The sequence below is a fragment of the Panthera leo genome, chromosome A2, assembly GCF_018350215.1.
Source record: "Panthera leo isolate Ple1 chromosome A2, P.leo_Ple1_pat1.1, whole genome shotgun sequence".
Classification (NCBI taxonomy): Eukaryota; Metazoa; Chordata; class Mammalia; order Carnivora; family Felidae; genus Panthera; species Panthera leo.
In genome coordinates, this window is record NC_056680.1 from 110,223,095 (window position 1) to 110,245,297 (window position 22,203).

General features: G+C 35.5%; 1 protein-coding gene and 1 pseudogene across 2 annotated transcripts in view; both read left to right on the top strand.

Annotated features, from left to right (window-relative positions):
* HDAC9 (histone deacetylase 9) overlaps positions 1-22,203 on the top strand; it is a 957,815-nt gene that overhangs the window by 655,522 nt on the left and 280,090 nt on the right. For both annotated transcript variants that reach the window (XM_042919682.1, XM_042919691.1), the window contains exon 15: positions 12,442-12,619. In XM_042919682.1, coding sequence (XP_042775616.1) covers positions 12,442-12,619 — 178 coding nt within the window. The remainder of the gene's footprint in view (positions 1-12,441; positions 12,620-22,203) is intronic.
* Positions 19,862-21,161, top strand: LOC122208547 (annotated as a pseudogene).

Sequence of the window (22,203 nt, forward strand, 5' to 3'; positions counted from 1 at the left end):
AGTTAAAACAAAATAAGGTATCTTAGTGACCTAGAGTTGTTGATTGCCACAAAACTCTTTGGTAAACCACACTGTGAAGAAGAAACACAAGAAATTTAAATGACATTTAAAAATTATGTAGATTTACCAGCTCAAACAAATAGAGTCAGATTTTTCTCCCAAATCTGGAAGGAGTTATATATTTCTTTTGTTTCTTTTACTTTATCATTTTATTTATTTAGTTTTTTAAAAATGTTTTTAATTTTAATTCCAGTCTAATTAACATACAGTATTACATTAGTTTCAGGTGTACAATATAGTGATTCAACAATTTTATATATTACTCAATGCTTGTCATAATTATATTTGTTAATCACCATCACCCATTTTACCCATCCCCCCCCACCTACCTTCCATCTGGTAACCACCAGTTTGTTCTCTATAGTTAAGAGTCTTGTTTTTTGATTTGTCTCTCTCTTTTTAGAAGCAGTCATATTTTTAAGATATAATATATACATTCTTCAAACTCAGAATTTAGTGAGCTCCTGTTATGTTCCAAGTTCTAAATTTGGGACTGGGATTATAATAGTGCAATGGGAGTTTCTGTTCATACGTAGCTTGTATCTAATAGTCCTTCATTGTCCAAGTCTGTCTGAGTTAATAGCAATTCGTGTTTACTTTAAATACACACATGCACACCACCTTAGCATATCTAACCAATTAAAATACTGATATTACAATAAAGTAAAACATTTCAAAAGAACCTCTAAAATAAAAATATATGCTTATGGGGCACCTGGGTTGGCTCAACTGGTTAAGTGTCCAACTCTTGATTTCAGCTCAGGTCATGACCTCCCGGTACTGTGAGTTTGAGCCCCACATCCACCTCCATACTAAGGGTGTGGATCCTGCTTAGGATTCTCTCTCTCTCTCCCTCTCTTTCTGTCCCTCCCGTATGTTCTTGTCCTCTCTCTCTCAAAAATAAAGACATTTTAAAAAATAAAGTAAAATAAAATAAGATAAAATAAAATAAATGCTTATTAGGCAATTTGGAAAGTACAGTCACAATAAGAATATAACAATCAGTGAAGCAATCAGAGTTTCAGTGTTTAGAAGTAATTACTTTTAATTGTTTTTGTCCTTTTAGATATTTTCCTAAAATTTGCACATTTAAATTTGTTTTCTATTCCAAATCCTCATTTTACATTTCTAATTTACATCCTTCTGCTCTCATTTCTCAGTGCCTTAAGGATCGTTTTCTCATTGAGATGAATTTAATAATATGTTGAAATTCTAAAAATGAAATACACTTAATTGTGCATGTTATTGTATTCATTTATCAGTGTAAGTTGGTACAAATTAATGAATATTTTATGACTATATGACCTCTAAATTAGCTTAAACTTAATAAAAATATTTTTTCATACTTATTTTTATTATTTTTTTCTTATCTACTTTAACTTTTTATTTCTGTTTTTTTCTTTCACTCATTCTATTTGTATTTTCCTTTTTTTTTTTTTTTTTTTTTTTTTTGGTTATTTATTTTGGTGGGGGGAGGGGCAAAGAGAGAGGGAGAGAGAAAGAATCCCAAGCAGTCTCCGCACTGTCAGTCCCTAATGTGGGGCTTGAGCCCATGAACCTTGAGATCATGAACAGAGCAGATGAAGAGTTGGATGCTTAACTGACTGAGCTACCCAGGAACTTCCCTGTTTGTATTTTCCAGTGAATCTTTATTTCCTCCATACAAAAACTTAGTCCTATAACTAAAACCATTGTGTTACAATAATATTGGTGTTTTGTATGCACCAACTTATTAAACATTTACAATTTATTTTCTCTGTATTTATATACAGAGAAAATGATAAATATAATGGACATCCATAACATCCAGCTTAAGAAATAAAATCTAATAAATAATTGTATATTGGGGCTCCTGGGTGGCTCAGTCGATTGAGCATCCGACTTCGGCTAAGGTCATGATCTCACGGTTTGTGAGTTCGAGCCCCGCGTCGGGCTCTGTGCTGACAACTCAGGGCCTGGAGCCTGGTTCGGATTCTGTGTCTCCCTCTCTCTTTGCTCCTCCCCTGCTCACACTCTGTCTCTCTCTCTCATAAATAAAGGTTAAAAAAATTAATTGTATATAATATATACATACTATATGACATATGGTACATTATTATATAATAGTTTAATATTGTCATACAACATAAGAAATATAGTATATAGTTGAAATTACCTGTATGTCTCTCTCCTATCTTATCTCCCTTCTATTTCTCTAATTTTGCCTATTTTTCCCATGCCTTTCTCTTTATATTTTTACTATATTCATATGCATTTAAACAGTATATGATATTCACTTGCACATTTTTAAACTTAAATAACTTCATATACATTATTTTCCTTGCTTTTTTCACTTACCATTTTTACTGTAGATTTATTGTTCATCTTCACTTTTACTCAATATTAGTGGATTGTTCATTGATGTGGTTGTAACAATTTATCCTTCTACAAGCCATCTATGAGTTTTTCTTGCTCTATATTTTCACTAATGCTTGCTATTATCAGAGTTCAAATGTTGGGTCAATCTGATGAGTATAAAATGGCATCCCCTGTTGGTTTTAATTTACATTTCTTTTATTACTGAGGTTGTTTCTATTCATATATTTGTTGGTTTATTGAAATGTTTCATTATCTGGGTATTCCTTGTTCATACTTGTCCATTTTTCTGTCCCCATTTATTTTTAAGAGTTATGTATGTAATGCAAACATTAAAAATTGCTTTATTCATTAAATATTTGCAAACATTTTACCCCTAATTTATCTTTTCTTTTAGGCTGAGTGGTCTGGACCCAGACCCAGATCTGATTAGCACATGGCCTTGAATTGTTATGAACTTGTGTCAGAACCTAAAGTGATGCCTGCTTTGTGTGCTTAGGTTTGTACAAAGCAGTGCTTCAGATGGAGGAACCCTGGGCCCTCCTCCCCCAGCCTCAGTGTTTAGGCCTCAGTGAATGGACAGCAGGCCTCATTTTCAGGGCCTAGCAGATGCTCAGTGAACATTCCAACCTGTTTAGTTTCTTCTCTTTTCCATGGTGGTGTGTATTTTACTGGCTCATGTTATAAAGTACTTAAATTCCTTTCCTTCTCCAACTTTAGAATGATATTCTCCACATTATTAAATATTTTAAATTGTGAATTTTACATTTTAGTTTTTAATCCTTTCTTTTTCCACATAGTATTAGGAATCTAAATTTATTGTTCCCCTTAGAGGTTACCAGTTTTCCCAGCATCACGTATAGACATTTCTTGTTTAACTGCTATTCTGTAGGGCATCTTTATTATTTACAGAGTTTCCATATACTCATGGGTCTCCTTCTGGGCTCTCTATTCTATCCTACTAATTTATTATACTCTATTCAATGATGTAATAATACTCTATTGTGTTAAATGATTTAGGTTTTAGTATGTATAGGTATTTGGTTGGGCCTATCTCCCCGCTTATTCCTTATGTTCAAAATTCACATAGCTCGTCTCTGCCTTTAATCTATACAAAATTTAGAATGAGCTGAAACATTCCAGAAATAATTTGGGAAGAACTGTAATCTTTATGATTTTAATTCTTTCAATAACAGAGTCTAGTGTATATTTTCATCTACATACTTTATATTTCTGATTATAATGTCATCAGCATACATGATCTTTATAATATTAATTCTTCCTTTTTTTCCTGGAAAATATATAAAACAAAACATTTACCATTTAATTGTTTTTAAGTGTAGAGTGCAGTGACATTAGGTATATTCACCTTGTTGTGCCCCCATTACCACAGTGTATCTCCAGAACTTTTTCATCTTTCCAAATTGAAACTCTGTACCCTTTGAATAATAACTGTCTTTCCCCCTTTTCCCAGCCCCTGGTAACCACAATCCTGTCTTCATAAATTTATTACTGTAGGTGTGTCATACAAATGGAATCACATAGTATTTGTCCTTTGTTACTGGCTTATTTCACTTAGCCTAATGCCTTTAAGGTGCATCTATATTATTGCACATGTCAGAGTTTCTTTTTAAGACTGAATAATATTCCATTATAAATATTAATTTTTTTTTTTTTAATTTTTTTTTCAACATTTTTTATTTATTTTTGGGACAAAGAGAGACAGAGCATGAACGGGGGAGGGGCAGAGAGAGAGGGAGACACAGAATCGGAAACAGGCTCCAGGCTCCGAGCCATCAGCCCAGAGCCTGACGCGGGGCTCGAACTCACGGACCGCGAGATCGTGACCTGGCTGAAGTCGGACGCTTAACCGACTGCGCCACCCAGGCGCCCCTATAAATATTAATTTTTAAAAGTTTATTGACATTTGCTTTATTGTATTAGTTTTGTAGTTGTTCCATAGGTGCTTGAAAGAGTATTTTATTGGTTTCAAAATTTAATAACTAGAGAATTGGGTTATTCAGATCTTCTGTAACCTCGATCGCTTTAAGTTTGTTATGACCTCCTACCATATGTGAATTTTTAATTTTTTTCTTTGTAATTCTGCCAGTTTATGCTCTTTACATATTGAGCTTATGTTCCTAGGTTTAAATTTGTTGTCACTGTTAATTTAACTTTCATATTATTTTATATGTAACTTTATATGGTCTCTAATATTTTCCCCCTAAAGTCTGTTTTGTCTCTTTTCAGGATGGCTGCACAAGGCTTTTCCTCCTCCTCTGCCCCTTTGTTTTTTTCTTTTTTTTTTTTTTGGTTAGTATTTTTTGTATGTCTTCATAAAATCTTTTAATTTAAACTTGCTCAGTTCCCAAAGCCTCTGATCATGATTGGTATTACCATAAAGAAAATTATCACGAATGCATGGGCAATGACAATTACTTTATAGATCTAATGATCTCCTAGTAGAGTACTGGGTTGGCTGAGTTCAGCTCCAATTAGAGGGCTGAGGGCAGTTCCTATATGCCAGCTCAGGCACCGAATAAAAGGTAGAGAGTTCTGGTATCTTTGTGGTTAGTGGAAAATAGTCAGCGGTTTATGAACATAGCTACAGTGGCTGAGTAAAGCCTTAGACTGTAAATCTAAGAACAGAGGTTGAAGCCCTCTTTTTGCCAAGCTCTCTGGTGAAATATCACATTGATTTGCAAATTCAAAGAAGCAGCTTCAAATACTGCCAGGGCTCCTATCGCCTTTTTTTTTTTCCTCCTAGAAGGCGAGAGAAGCCGGTTGATTAGGGTGTTTAGCTGTTAGCTAAATTTTTGTGGGATGGAGGCCCACCAATCTAGTAAGGGCTTAGCTTAATTAAAGTGTTTGATCTGCAATCAATTGCTGTAGGATAGATTCTTGCAGTCCTTAGAGTTGGGTGCACAGGAGTTAAATCGATATGACTTACTCAGGGCTTTGAAGGCTCTTGGTCTGTTTTAACCTAATCTCCTAATCCATAGTCTTCATCTTTTAAATGGTAAATTGAGTACCTTCACATCACCTGTGTTAGTAATAAATTGAGGTTTGTTCCTAGCATCTCATTTTGTGCATTATAGTTCAGCTTTTTTCATGTTTCATTTTTCTCCATTTATTTTATATTACTGCTTTTTTTGCTTCTTTTTTACCAAAATGGCTAATTTTAATAAATTTAAGTTGTCATTTCTTTTTCTTTTTAAAAATTATTTAAATTCTAGTTAACATATGGTGTAGTATTAGTTTCAGGTATGCAATATAGTAATTCAGTGCTTCCATACAATACCTGGTGCTCATTAGAGCAAGTACACTCTTTTTTTAAAAAATAAATTTTTAAGTTTATTTTTGAGAGAGAAAGAGAGAGTGAGTGGGGGAGGGCAGAGAGAGAGAGGGGGAAACAATCCCAAGCAGCCTCTGCACTGTCACTGTGGAGCCTGATATGGGGCTTGAACCCATGAAATGTGAGATCGTGACCTGAGCCAAAACCAAGAGTCTAGTGCCTAACTGACTAAGCCACCCAGGTGCCCCATTTTTTTTTTTAAAGTTTATTTATTTTGAGAGAGAGAGAAAGAGAGTATGAGGGGTAGAGAGAGAGGGAGAGAGAAAGAATCCCAAGCAGGCTCCACACTGTCAGGGACGTGGGGCTCAGACCCACAAACCATGAGATCATGACCTGAGCCCAAGTCAAGAGTTGGATGCTTAACTGGCTGAGCCACCCAGGTGCCCCACAGCAGGTGCACTCCTTAATCCCCATCATCTATTTTACGCATATAAAATGTATCCCTTTGGATTTGTATTTTTGTATTCTTTGGGTAAATAGCTAGTAGTATGATTGCTGGATCATAGGGTAGTTCTATTTTTAACTTTTGAGGAAACTCCATACTGTTTTCCAGAGTGGCTGTACCAGTTTGCATTCCCACCAGTAGTGCAAGAGGGTTCCCTTTCTCTTTTCCAAAATTTTTTTGTCTTCTTTAAAGTTATATACATCATTTTTATTTAAGCTCCTTTTAAATTATTAACATGCATGTTTAGTTTTAAACAGTCTAAAGTTAATCAGTATTTATGCATCCATCCTGAATAATAGAAATACTTTAGAACATGCAAATTTCCCGCAGCCCTTGGCATTTTACAAGATAGGCTCTAGGCATATTTATGATTCTAATTTTCTGAAAAACAAGACTCCTGAAGTTCAAAACACTGTGAAACCAAAAAGAAAATCAAATTGCTCATAATGCCAATAAAGAAGGAACATATATTCTTTAAAGAAATGGCCTTGGAAATCAAATTTTAACTTTTTTCATAATTGTTTTCCCATGATATTTTTTTCTTTTAGGTACTATCTTTTAATAAGCTAATTCAAATAATTCTGATTATTTCACTGATTATTTCAAAGATGAAACACTATAATTTTTTATTTCTGTATTTGTTCTTGCTGAAATTGCATAATGATACTGATTATCGCACATAATGAGCAGCCACCCACATGTCTAGAAACAAATGTAACCATCCAGAACAAAGTGAAAACCCAGAAGCCATAAAAGAGGTCCTTAAGCAATGACAACAAGAATGCAAAACAAAACCAAACAGAAACATAACCAAAAATTAAAGAAAAGTATAATGTTGATGTTGCCTCTGCCCAGGGGCTTTATTACCTCATAATCTCCATTAGCAAGCTACCTCTAAATAAATATTTTACTCTAAGGAAGAACATTGTGCTTGTCATACAGAAAACTTCAAGACCTTTTCCTACCCACTTTCAAAGGGACAGCAGTGCCTATCCCCCATATTTAGAAAGGCTTGGGCCTCAATGACATTGATGTCTTATTAGGCATTACTGAAGAATTTATAAAATGGATGCATAGTAACTCTACTGTGAAAGTAATTTATAGTTTTTATCAGTGGGAGGAGACAGATGATGTTCAGGCATATAAGGCCTGAACCACTTCCTTCATATAAGAAAATGTTGTCTTACAGTTAGTAACCTGAGACAATTTCTCAGAATGACAGTCTGGCAAAGTAACCAATCAAAACCAAAGCACCAATTAAATAACCTGAAAAAAGAAGGACTAATGTATGCTTAAGAAATAGCCTCAAGATAGTATATTTAAAAGATATCTTAAGCAAAAAGGCTTTTTTGAGGGGACATTGTATTTATTATTCATGTGGGCATGACACATTTTTCAGTGAGGCTCAGTAGATGAAAGTTTAGTTTGGGTATCCATCTAATTTTTAGTAACAATAGGTTTTGTGCTCTTAAGCATTTTATTTTTCTGAAAACGCGACAGAAACATTCTCTTTTGTACTTACTTAAAATTATGGAAAATAACTATGAACAAAATTATCTCTTATTAAAATTGCTAATAGGAAAAAAAAGGTGTAGTGAAACACATCAGTAAATTCCAGCTACAACACAAAAATACTAACTAGGTGCACCTGGGTGGCTCAGTCAGTTAAGCATCTGACTTTGGCTCAGGTCATGATCTCACAGTTTTTGAGTTTGAGCCCTTCATTGGGTTCTGCTCTGACAGTGCGGAGCCTACTTGGGATTCTCTCTCTCCCTCTCTCTCTGCCCCTCCCCTGTTTGTTCTTTCTCTTAGAATAAATAAAAAAAAAATTGTCTCAATTTTCAGCCTCAAGCAGAAAGCTTTTTATTGCTTTGGAGTAATATCCATCAGAAATAAAAGTGGCTTACCATTTTGTGATGCTTTGTTGTCAAATATGAGCATAGTAATGTGTGCCTTACTGGATTATCAAGATTCCCCCTATATATTAAAAGCCATACTTCATTTGTAAAAGGGTATATAATTGTGGTCAACTCTTGAAAGTGAATAATCTTTTCTCACTTCTTTAGTCCTTTTTTTGGTAGAAGGTTCAAAAATATTTGACCTATGCTCTTATGTCTAAGTTTTGACTGTGTATTTTTAAAACCATTTACCATTTTTCTTAAAGTTTTAATATGGGTGGTACATAGAAGGTTTGGAAACTTCATAAAATTACAAAGGAAAAATAATTTTCAAATCACTCATTTCTTTCATTATCTCTTGGCTCTAACCCTAAATGATTTCAGAGTATTGTCTTTTGATAATTGTTTAGTGTCTATTTTCTTATAATTTTACCTAGCCATTCTTTGGTTGACTATGTTATGATTGCTTATAATAGGCTTTCTTGTTTTATCCCTATAGAGCAATCTTAAGGATGCCTATGTATCTCCTGAGTATTTATTTACTCATCATATATTTATTAACACTGGCTACATCTGAAACACTACATAGGAATATCTGAATCAATAGGCAAAGCTTTTATCCTTATGGAACTTACCAACTAGGGATAAAGTGCTTGAATATAGAATGTCAACCCACAAGATCAGGAGCCGTGGTTAATTCACTTTCTTGTCTATACAACCCAACATGGGATTTCTTTTCTTCTGCATGTACAATAGATATTGGATGAACACTTATATGTGATAAATAACTACTACTTAACAAGTAGTTATTTGTCTCTTATCTGTGTTGCTATATTCCTAATAGTAGAGATTGGATAAGTAGGATTTTGCCTACCTGATTATGAAGTTCTGTATTAAGATGTAACATTTGTTTCATGCTTATGGCTTAGCAAAGTATTATTCCATTATCTCAAAAGGTTCCTGTGAAGCTCAAGTAAGCAATAAATATATTTTATTTAAAAATTTTTAACATTTATTTAATTTTTGAGAGAGAGAGAGACATAACGTGAGGGGAAGAGAGAGACACACAGAATATGAAGCAGACTCTAGGCTTTCAGCTGTCAGCACATACCCTGATGCGGGACTTGAACCCATGAACCGTGAGATCATGACCTGAGCTGACATCGGACGTTTAATTGACTGAGCCACTCAGGCACCCCTTTTATTTAAAAAGAAGTTAGTGATATTATTTACATGGAGCTCTTACAGTATTGATTCTTTAGTTAAGAGAGAAAACCATTCAGTAACCCCAGTCATCTAAAACATGGTTATATTATTGGCCTTTAACTTCCAAATATGTTATATATTTTCAATGTGCAAATAGTTATTTAGGTTCAAGAAAGCATAAGAACAAGATATACAATGCAGCAGAAAATAAACTCAAAAAATGTAACTCAGAAATGAGTTACATCCAGTCCATGGTTCAAAAAACTTTGCATATTATACATGCAAAGATAATTTGTCTCACACACACAGTGTGTCTAGAGCTTGTCCCCACTTTTTACCTGACTAATTCAACTTATCCTTCACATCTTAAACATCACATTCTTAGATGCAAGTTCCCTCAACCTCTATATCAGATTTTTCTTTACATTTTTATGGCACTTTGCATTTATTCTATACAGCACTCATTGTATTTATGATTACATTATACTTAGAAATATTTAGTGTCTGTATTCTGACTAGACAATGAACATAAAAATGGCTCCACACACCAGCAAAGTATCTGGCACACAGTATGAGCTCAGGAAGTGGTTATGGCATGCAGTAAGTCGAATAGAGAAAAGATGACAGCAAGGAGAAGGAGAGAGAAAAAGTGTATTAGAAATGTAATGGAAAGTGAAAGTACATTTAATGTGGTAGCTTAAAAAGGTTCTTTGGAAAATTACAGGTTTTTCTTAGAGGATGTGCATGATTGCTGAATGTGCAGCTTCATAGATACACCTAGAGAGATGATGCACAAAAGATTGGTGGAACACAAAGGACTAGGGCCACTGTCTCCATAGACACAGTAGACACTATGCCCAGAGCCCATGATACTTGAAGGTGCTCCCAGAATGTTTAAATTTTAATCAAAAGAGAAAATATAATATATATAAAATCCATTGTATGGCAATATAAGCATAGAATGTAATTTTCTAATAATTACTTATGGAGGAAGGAACCCAAAAAAGTTAATAGTGCCCAGGGCTCATGACAATGAGAATGCAGCCCTGGGAACGATATTTGTTGTACAGTAGATAGGATTTGGGCTAGAACTTGGAAAAGGAATAGAAGACCTAATGTTGAGAATGCAGGTTGGCCTAAGGTCATAGAGGCCCAAATGCCAGGCTAGGGAAGTTCTGACTTCAGTTTCCTTCAGAGGCTTTTGTGTCAACTTCTTGCTTACAGGAGGGCCTTAGGAAGATAATTCTTGCAGAAAGAAGTAAGATGGGTTGTCTTAGGAATACGGTGATCAAAGGCCTTATGCATGAGGTTAGATGAGGGTTAAAGAAATTACAGTAGGAAGAGACAGAGAAATGGAGATTACAGACATTCAGGTAGATGTTTACTCATGCATTTTAGATCAAATGCAGAAAAACCCCTTTTCCCCATAGAAAATTCCCCAAGTCATGATTATGCATTTGCATTCCCTCTGATTATAAATTCTATCAGAGGAGGGACTGTGTCATACTTATTGTTGTATCCTCGGGGTATTATAGATGGAAGCACTCAAGAAAACAAGAGAGTTAAACTCCTGTCAAAGTGTTAAAACTATTATAACTAGAACTAGATCCTGACCAAGCCATCCTTATCATCACAGTCAATGCCCAAAGCCTGAGTATGTGACAGATGACTTCCAACTGACTGATTGATGGTACAGTTATTCTGCTGTATTGTATACAGCAGTAACAATATGTACATATACACTAATTACAACTTATTTTAAAGTTAATTTTAAAAGATTATTTTTAAAAAATTGGGCAGTCTTTGCCTGTTGTCTATAATGAAACATTCATAATCATAATCATAATATGCGCCATTAACTCATATACAGGGGAAGTAATAATGACATAAAACCATGCAATATGCATTGAGTACAGTTGTGTTGTATGTAGATTTGTTAGCATTCTAAGTGGGTAATTTGTACACTTAGGATATAACAAGCCTTGTGCTAGAAATACAAGCATCGCAAATGATGGGTGCTAGCACCTAACCTAATAGGAGGTGTAAGGCAAATCCTCACTAATGAGAGGTAATGTTTGCATCGAGTCTTGAAAGAGTAAATGCTAGCCAGGTAGATCAAAACATAAAGGCATGTAAAAATTTAAAATTATAGGAATTAGTCTTATACTTAAAAGACTTTAACTTTTTGGCATCAATTTCTATGGCATGCAATAATCAAATCATCTTATATATCACTGTTCAGCCATTTTCCACATTTGTTAAGCATATGGAAAAGGAAAGAATCATAAAAAGCAGTGCAAGAGTTAGGAATTCCCTGATTTTGAAGAAGAGGAAGTATATTCACTATGTAATGTTGATAGTTAAATCAGCTGCTTGTCTGTGTTTTAGAGATAGTCTTTTTTGGAGACAGAAGTATGGACTAAGTGAATCTTCGAGGAATTCCAAACTCAGGCTTTTGATTTGATAACTACAGTATGAAACATGTTAACATTGTTAAATCGCTGAGATTATATTTAATACTCTTTAAAGAAACAAAATTTTTATTTTATTGAGATTATACCATTCAACCTATGAAAAATTCATTGTTCTATACCATAATGTGAAGGCTGAAAGGTATTAAAATATAGCCATATAATTGGTAATTTTAGGCTCCCATAAATTTTATTGCCAATATTACTGAATAAATTCAAGATAGAATTTTCAGAATTTAGCCTTATTGGCAGTTTGAAAGCAGTTGAATTGCTTTCCCACTTTGTGTTGCAACAATTCTGGAGCTATATTCAAATGTTGTTATCAAGATAGGAAACGAGTCTAAGTTGATGTTCCTTTTGAGGTTAAAGGTCTGTTTCTTTCAATCAGTTCAAATTGACAGGTCTCCTGCCATCACCTCCTCCTTAGCCAGGCAGACAAGCCCTGGAAGTCAGTGTGAAAACATCTGTTGAATGGATTTATTGACTAGATCTTGTTTTTTCTCTCCCTTTCTCTATTTTTTTTTCTTTTTCCTTCACACCGTTTATTATGTCTCTGACCTGATGAACTTAATTTGTTTACACGTCATTCTCAGTGTCTCCCTCAATGCTTGTCTCATGTTTCTTTCTACTGTGCTCTTTTCTTGGCAACAGCCCTTCCTGGAGCCCCAACACACACGTGCGCGCTCCGTGCGCCAAGCTCAGCTGGCTGTGGTTGGCATGGATGGATTAGAGAAACATCGTCTTGTCTCCAGGACTCATTCCTCCCCTGCTGCCTCCATTTTACCTCATCCAGAAATGGACTGCCCCCTCCAGCCTGGCTCTGCAACTGGTAGGAATCCCTAAAGACTTTCCCTAATAGGCAGGCTACATACACCGTTCTTGTGGGATTAAGCAATTTAAATGCTTTGAATAACTCCAATAGCAGAACGCTCATTTTAACCCAGTGCAACCCAAATTTTATGAGGTTATATTGGCCACAAGACAAACAGCACATCTGATAAATCTTGGGCTTAGTATTAATAGCCTCATAAATTGTTATCATTCAAGGGCCTGGAAAACATATCAACAGGTGCATAGATCCCTTTTGGAAACAAAATCCCTACAACATTCTTTAGCAGTGTTCCTCAGTCTCTTCCTCCTAGTAGTCCTGGCCACTAGGAAATTTATGATGCTCAGCTTTATTTGACTCTGAAGAGTGCCTCTCCCCACGTTTGTTTTTCACATTTTGTTTGTTTCATTGTTTTCTTCCGACTTGCCATTTAGATGACTCCTGGGAGGCAGTTGGCCAGGGCAAACCTTGCTTAATGCTACGTACGTTAGTTTCATTTCCATTTATTATGGCACCTCTGGGTGGGCTATTTGACCAATCTCTTCCTTTGCCTACAGCTGTGTTATTTTAGAACCTGGCTACAGAGGAAAACAAAGGCCAGAGGAAGGTCAAGGCTGGAACATACACACAAAAAAGGGGTGCCCTTCCCTCTCCAAAGGAACTATGCTGTAAATATCCATGTGGATAAATACTCCTTTCTGTCTTCACAAGAATAGGATCCATAAGATATCCATGTTCTCAAACTTGTGGCTGATCAAATGAAAGATAAAATAGCCCTAAGGGACTCATAACTTGGATGCAGCATGGGAGAATTCATGTGCACCTTCTCTCAAAGACTCTTACAGGTTATCTGATTTATTTTTGAATCAGTTTTCAGGATTCCAGTTTGTTTTTGTGGCTTCAGTGACCTCATACAACCCTTTGTGCTGGGAAAAGTTAAAATGCTTTTTCTAAAATCACATTCCCAAGCTTTGATATCATCTTTATTTAAAAATATGAATGGAATGGCCAAGTTATTTAACTTTGACAGACATCTTTAATAAGTATGCAGAGGAACTACTTTTTGCAAGGTGTTATTGCACAGGCCAACATTCCATACTAGGAGTTACAGGCTAGGTATATTTGCATGTATTTCTTGTACCATATTAACCACTGCCTCAGATCCCTGTATTGGAGCATAGCAGACCTGCCCTGGTATCCCAGATAAGCCAGGACTGTAGCCCAGTGTCAGCACAATCTGATGGGATATGTTGTGCCTGGTTCTATCCTTGGTCTTTAGAGAGTTTTTGCTCAAAACCAGATATGTGATGCAGAGGAGTACTATTTGTAGCTATTCAGATCGGTAGCCTTCAAGAATTACATTCTTCTAAATTCTTTCTCTAGAAAATATTTTTTATTTTGGCCATAAGTTTTCAGAGAACACAGAGCAATCAGTGATCAGCCTATCATAGTGGCCACAAGTTTTCAGAGAACACAGAGCAATCAGTGATCATCCTATCATGGTGGTAATTCCATTCACTCAAAATTATTTCCTTAGTTTAAAAGTGAACTTCATCATAAAGTTTTGTGGTGCTGTTCCTACAGTATGTCGCTGTCTACTACTGAAATCCTATTGATTGATTTTCTTATCTTGGTTAAGAGGGGTGACCCTTTCCTGATATGCTTTGGTTTCCTCTGCTTTTATATGTTCCTTAAATATGAATAAAGTAAGATTTCTGAATATTAGAATAATACTACAAGCTTGAGAAAGCAGTGTTGCCAGGTGGACAGGGTTGGAGGCCTTAGAAGAATCCAGGTGAAAAGTAGACTATAACTGCTAATAGAAGCATGACAAACAACCTAATCATTCAAACCAAAGACTGGATCATTTCAGATGGTTAGTTTCTTTCTCATAATGTCAGCAACACAAATAGGGAAGTGAGCTTGAGACTGTTTTCATATTTAATGGACTTAAGCACACTTCTTATCTGAATGATTATATACACTTATATTTTTTAAAAACAGTATTTTATATTTAATAGACAGTAAATTTTAATTAAATCAACAAACAGTTTGCATAGAATGTATATATGTACATACAGTCATAAACACTTAGGATTGATAGTTCAAATTTGAAAATACTGAAAGTTGCTTTGTAATTATTGTTCCAGTTAAAGAATGACTAAGTGGGGCTTCCTGGGTGGCTCAGTCGGTTGAGCATCCGAATTTGGCTCAGGTCATGATCTCGCAGTTCGTGAGTTTGAGCCCCGCATGGGGCTCTGTGCTGACAGCTTAGAGCCTGGAGCCTACTTCAGATTCTGTGACTCCCTCTCTCTTTGTCCCACCCCCACTAGTACTCACTCTCTGTCTCTCTCAAAAATAAAAACATTAAAAAAAAGAAGAATGACTAAGTGATTTTAACATTATATACTTTGGTAGAGAAAAACTATTCTCTCACTTGGTCTTCAAAATTGTATCCTAACATTTAAATTCTTAAAATGGCTCAATTTTTTAAAAAAAGTATACAAAGTGTGTTATTTACATATATGCTAATAGCCCCTCCATTGCCATTCTGATTAAAAATACATATTTGGTTGCTAACTCTCATTTAGTGCTTTTCCAAATCCAAAGGAAACGAAACGTACCATCATTACTCTGCTTGTTCCACATAGTGTTTAATCCAAATTTCTCCTGTAGCCTCCATTCTCTCTGAGAATCTTTGAGATCCACATGATCTCAAAATTCATTGTAGTATTTTTTTTAAATTTTGTTTTATATTTATTTATTTTTGAGAGAGAGACAGAGCTCAAGTGGGGGAGGGGCAGAGAGAGGGGGGAGACACAGAATCTGAGCAGGCTCCAGGCTCTGAATGGTCAGCACAGAGCCTGACACAGGGCTTAACCTCATGAACCAGGAGATCATGATCTGAGCTGAAGTCGGAAGCTTAACCGACTGAGCCACCCAGGCATCCCTCATTTTAGTATTTCTAATGATCTGATTTCAGAGATGAACTATTAAGATTTTGATTTTTAGTATGTTTTAAAAGTATGTTTAAGCACTAAATGCTTTTCTTTTGACTTTTAAATATCTGCTATAGATACAGTTAAAAAAATCAAAAGTGACATTCAAGTATATTCCTTGGTAATATTTAGGTTTTTTTCAAAAGAATGGTATGCAATCTCACATGCTCAGTAGTTGTTCCACTAAAAAGGAAGGAGCAGAAAAAAGTACGTTACAAAGGTGGGTGATTTACTTAAATCCATTCTGTAAGAGTGGTACTTTTTGCCACAACTAAAAAGTTATCTAATACTTAACTCACATAATTTTCAAGGCACACCTTTCAAACTTTCACCTTCCATGTGGATTCTCAGCAACCAGATAGATCAGCCACACCACCCGCTTTTTGAAAAGAACAAATCAGTATTTCAAGTGGAAAACGTTGTATGTGATTTCAGTCAGTTGTTGTAGGATGAAGTCTTTGGACTATTTCCTGTGAAGACTTGAATGGACCAAGAAATGGATTAATATGTGGCCATTACATGGTGGTCCTCCACAATGGCTGAGTACAGTTATTTCTAGGATGGGCAAGAAGAGTATAAGATTATGATGCTTCTAATGATACTGAAGAATATGTGTTGTATAGCCAGGTTGCCACATACTCCTTGAAAGGGATTTTATGATTGGAATCTGAGTATTAATACTCATTTTTTGTAATATTCAATTTAAAAGGTAGAGGTTTTTGTTCTATGTAAAGCCAAGACATATTGTTTATATAACTTCTGATAATTAAGGAAAGGGCATTGTATTTTATTTTCTTTACCATAGTCATCTTTTCTGCTCAGGTCTTTCTAATAGAGATGAGGCTTGGCCATGGCTCACAACAGGACTTGGAGAGTATAAGGTATTATTGTACCAAATGAGATTCCCTGAAACAAAGATTTAATGGCAAATGAATTTGATTGGCTTTATCCTCCCTATCAGTACAATTTAAGGTCTTTCTCCCAGTGCTAGGCTGCTTTACATAATTTGTGAGGAAGTTCTTTCTTTGTGATATTATCTTTTTAGTCAGTGTCTAGTGTGAATAGAATCATAGTACTCAAACCAAACCAACATTGTGAAAGCCATTAAAAATAATTGAGTTGAAAGAATTTTTCAATTGACGTTTAGTGGGTGAAACAGCATGATGGAAAGTGAAATACATTTGAATATTTCAGTGTGAGAATAGCAACACTGGCTTGCCTTCTTTCCTTCCTCCCTCCCTCCCTTCCTTCCACTCTCCCTCCCTCCCTCCCTCCCTTCCTCCCTTCCTCCTTCTCTCTTTCCCTCTCCATCTCCCTCTTTCCCTCCCTCCCTCTCTCTTTCCCTCCTTGTCTTCCTTCCTTCCTTTCAATGAAAGCTACTTTCCCAAGTCAGGCTAACTCTGGTTAATTCTTCAAGTTTTAGTTTATATGTTGTTTCCTTCAAGAAGCCTTGCTTGATCAGCTAAATCTGAATTCTTTATGATCCCTCATAACAAACTGGATTTTTCCCCAAATATTGTATTTACTTATTTATTTCAGGCGTTGTGTTCCACTGGGCTCTCCATGAGGAAAGAGACTGTTTTTCTGTTTTCTCTAACCCCATTTCTTAGATACATAGCTAGTATAAGGAAGGTGCTTATTATATATATTTACTGTCTAATAAACAAGTAAATCAACAAACAAATGAACAACTGAGTGAAATGAGAGTAAATAGACACAAAATACTGAAAATTATACAAAAAACTATCATTGGTATGTTACGTCAAATTTTAGGGTGATGTTTATATTCTTATTAATTAGAGAAAAAGGATACATGTTCATTGAAGGCAATTTGGTAAACCTAGAAAACTATAAAGAAGAATCACCCATTATTCCATCATTCAGAGGTAACCCTAAGTAAAATATGGATTTGTTTTCAGTATATTTTCATCTTCCTATGTGGCTCTCTTTAACAGAATAAAGAAAATTTATACGTATGTTTGTGTTCTTTTCGTATACATGTGTGTATTGGTAAGTATATGTGTATGTGTGTAATTGTGTGTGTATGTTTGTGTGTGTTTTAAAACCTCTAGAGCAACTTCTGTTACTACCTGTATCAGAATGGAGAGATTAATTTCCTTTGGGAAAAGAATCAGTTTTGAGATTACCATCTTCAAACATATGCACTTGGAATTTCTCCTGAAAAATCTTCAAAAATTTGCTCATCTGAATCTTACTGAAGATGATAAAAATAGCTATTTTGTTTATTTAGGAGATTAACTAAACTTGATCACATATATATCATAGCATACATATTTATAAGTATATATATAACATAGATACATATGTATATTTATGTTTTTTTAATTTTTAATTTTTTGGGCTTTTTGTGCCTGACAATATTATCATCCTATTCCCTTCATGCAAAGTTGGACATAGACTTATTGGGGCACATGTTTTCTGTCTGAAAAGTCTGGAAATAGAGCCAAATGCTCAAGCATTTGGACAGTTTTTGTTTAGCATTGATTAGAAGTCTGAATACATACTAGTATATGTTCTTTTGTGGGCAGCCTGTTTATTCTTTCCTGTAGCCTTATAGTATGTTTTCTTTATTTTGTTAATTAAAAAAACCCAAATCATCTTTAAGATGAGCATTTGCAGATACATGTTCATGTACGTGTCTCTTTCTAGTTAGGAAAAAATTCTTTAATTCTTTATATTATTCTATTACTCTGAATTCTTCCTTGAGGGAAATTACAACTTTTTGTTGAGACTCCTCTTCTCTGACTTTCATATTTTCTGCTCATTGTGTACATCTCTAAGTTTATATTCAGTAGCACCGATTCAGTTTCCTGAAATGTAAATTCCTCTTTTGTTACCTCCAGTTTAGATTTTAATTTTGCTACTAGTTATTGTTTCTTTGCAGTATTTATCCATCTTTCTTTTTATTCATTAATTTAGCTTGAACTTTCCATTTAGCTTTTGGCTTCTATTTTATTGGCTTTTATTTTATAATGATTTTCCATTTCGCTTTTGGCTTCTATTTTGGCTTCTTTTAACATTTGGGGATGCCAAAAAGTTTTCTAAGTTTTTATTTTGGTTCCTATAGTAAATCATCTTCACTGACCTAACTACTAGGAATGGTGTTTCCTTTACAGTTTTTGTAGCATATTCTCATAGGCTCTGGGTTTTGTTCATCTGTTTTGTTTGTTTTTGCTCACTCATTCTTTTTTTAATGTTTATTTTTGAGAGAGAGATAAAGGGAGGGAGAGAGAGAGAGAGGAAGAGAGAGAGATGGAGAGGGAGAGGGAGAATAATGGGGGGGGGGGGAGGCAAAGAGAGAGGGAGACACAGAATCCAAAGCAGGCTCCAGGCTTCGAGCTGTCAGCATGGAGCCCGCATGGGGCTCAAACCCATCAACTGAATCCACCGACCTTGAGATTGTGAACTAAGTTGAAGTCTGATGCTTAACCAACTTGAGCCACCTAGGTGCCCCTGCTCACTAATTCTTGAGTATAGAGAAGTCTTTCTAGCTATTTGCCAACAAGTGTAGTGAATTCTTTTTGACTTTTTGCCAAATTACATGCTGGTTGAATATGCTCTTGGGCTATGCTATTGAATGGCAATACCAGTCCAATTTCTAGGTTTCAACAGACTATCAGACAGTGTTAGTTAGAAGGCCTAAAGTGGGATTTCTTCTATTTCCTTTTTAACTGTCTGATATTCTGGTAAGATGATTTACATTTATAAGTCTTAAAAATTCTTTTATCTACTCAGAGGCACAATTTAACACATTTTAAACATTTATTTTTAGATATTTCATTTGTTTGCTGGACAAATCACATTTCATACTTAATTGAAAATTGCACTAATACTTTAAGTGTATCTGTTAAAAGATATTATAACAAATATTGTAGGTGTTAGCATATAAAGTGTACAGTAGATCTAGAAATAAAAAGCATGATAAACCTTATGGATAGACTAGAATTATCAATAGAAAGTATAATAGCTGTTGTAGGTATGAAGTGGAAAAAATTAGAAATGGCCCTTGCTTCGAGATAACCCTTTTTATCCATTTTAGTGATTCTACCAATTTCAGGTCTTTTTTTCTAGCCCTATATTTTTTTCCTTCCTTACCATACAGAGTTTTTAAAAATCATTTCATACAACTATATTTATACATGCCTCATCTTAACTACTAGATAATAAATTAAATGTAATAAAATGAAATTGTTGGCACCAAGATTCGAATGACTAAAGCAAGATGGGTCAAGGTCAGAATGGTAGTCATGGCCCTGAAGGTGGCAAGAAGGATGACAAGGACAAGAAAGAGATATGAACCTCCTAAACCAACTAGAGTGGGGAAAAAGAAAACGAAGGGACCAGATGCTGCCAGCAGGCTGCCACTGGTGACACTTCACATTCAGTGCCAGTTAAAATTATTGAAGTTAGAATTGAAGACTGTCTTCTCATGGGGGAAGAATTCATTAGAAATAAGGAAAAAATGGATAAAATGAATAAATGAAAATAAAGAGGGGAAAGATCAAAAGTGGATGATCTGAGGGAGGCCCCAATGTCAGTAGGAACCTTGGAAGAGATCATTGATGACAATTATTCCATCATGTCTGCATCTGTGGTATCCGAACACTACATCAGCATTCTTTCCTTTGTAGACAAGGATCTGCTGGAACTAGGCTCCTTGGTCCTACTTGGCAATAAGGCACACGCTCTCATAGGGGTGCTCATGGATGACCTGGATCCCTTGGTCACAGTGATGAAGGTAGAAAAGGCCCCTCAGGAAACCTGCGATGATATTGGGGGGGTTGGACAAACAAGTCCAGGAAATTAAAGAATCTGTGGAATTTCCTCTCCTGAATATTATGAAGAAATGGGTATAAAGCCCCCACGGTGGGTCATTCTCTATGGTCCACCTGTTACAGGTAAAACCTTATTAGCCAAAGCAAACCAAACCTCAGCTACTTCCTTGAGAGTGGTTGGCTCTGAACTTATTCAGAAGTACCTAGCTGATGAGCCCAAACTCATTAGGGAATTATTTCAAGTTGCTGAAGAACATGCACCCTCTGTTGTGTTTATTGATGAAATTGATGCCACTGGAACAAAAAAAAATATGATTCAAGTTATAGTGGTGAGAGGGAAATTCAACAAACAGCATTGGAACTGTTGAACAAGATGGATGGATTTGATTCAGGGGATGACGTGAAAGTTATCATGGCCACACACTGAATAGAAACTTTGGATCCAGCACTTACCAGACCAGGCCTCATTGACAGGAAGATTGAATTCCTCCTGCCCCAGGAAAAGACTAAGATGCACATCTTCAGGATCCATATAAGTAGGATGACACTGGCTGATGATGTAACCCTGGAAGACTTGATTATGGCTAAAGATGATGTCCCTCGTGCTGACATCAACACAATCTATACAGAATATGGTCTGCTGGACTTGAGAAAATGTGGAAGGAAAGTAACAAAGACTTCAAAACATCTAAAGAAATTGTTCCTTACAAAAATTAAGAAGGCATCCTTGAGGGGCTGTATCTCTAGCAGATTGCATTTGCCTTCAAGGAAATGGTTGGGAGTTGTCCCAACCCCTCAGAGGGATGAGGTTGGGGAAGTTGCCCAGAGGAATCCATGTTCCAGTTGATGTTTCTTAGCAGAACCTCTTGTGTATCTTTTTCAGTGTGATGTGTAGGATGCCTTCTGGGCTGCTTTCATCTGTTGGTCGCGTAAAGTGCTCTCTCCCCAATAAAGCATGATTCCACTGAGAGAGAGAGAGAGAGAGAGAGAGAGAGAAGGAAAGAAATTGGTGGCACCTGGATCATAATAAACATTCAATGACTGTTTATTGCATTTACATCTTTCAGAAAGCTATCATGCTATTTATTTTTGTATCATGTTAAATTTCAATCCTTTGGCCCTGCAATATATTTAATAAATGTCATTGAGCAGATACCCTGAGAAGGTATAAGACCTCAGGCAGTTGCCAGAAAAGCGATATAAAGTTGAAAGTTAAGAATTCGGAATCAGGATCAAGAGTTTTAGGTCTAAATATTCTAGACTCAACTTTCTTGATAGAGCAAAGAAGACTCAGCCTAACAGTGTCATATGAAACTAGGTATAAACCTGAAGACCAGAATGGACTCTATAGCTAGCTGATGACTTAACTACATGTAAAGATTAAGAAAAAGGAAAGATACACAGTAGGTGGTTCAAATACTTATCTCATTTAACAAAGCTGAAAGTCAGAGGAAGTACAGGGTCCAAGCATATCTAGAAATGTATCAGAAACTTTTTGGATGGAAAATTAACGCCTAGGGTTTAAAATACAGGTAAAGACTTTATGTTAAGACTTTGTTTATTTTCCCAAATCCTAATTTTAACTCTTGTCCCATTGATCAAGAGAGAGATTGATCCATTGGCTTATGTTACAAATTGTAACCAGTAGGGAAGAAAGGGTCAAAGAAAAGTAGAATTCCATATGAATTCCAAAGAGAGGGACAGGCTTATTTCTCACCCTGTAAGTTTTTGTTTCTGGAAAAAAAAAAAAGAGGAAAGGAATGGAGAGGAAGGATGAGGCTAAAGTCTC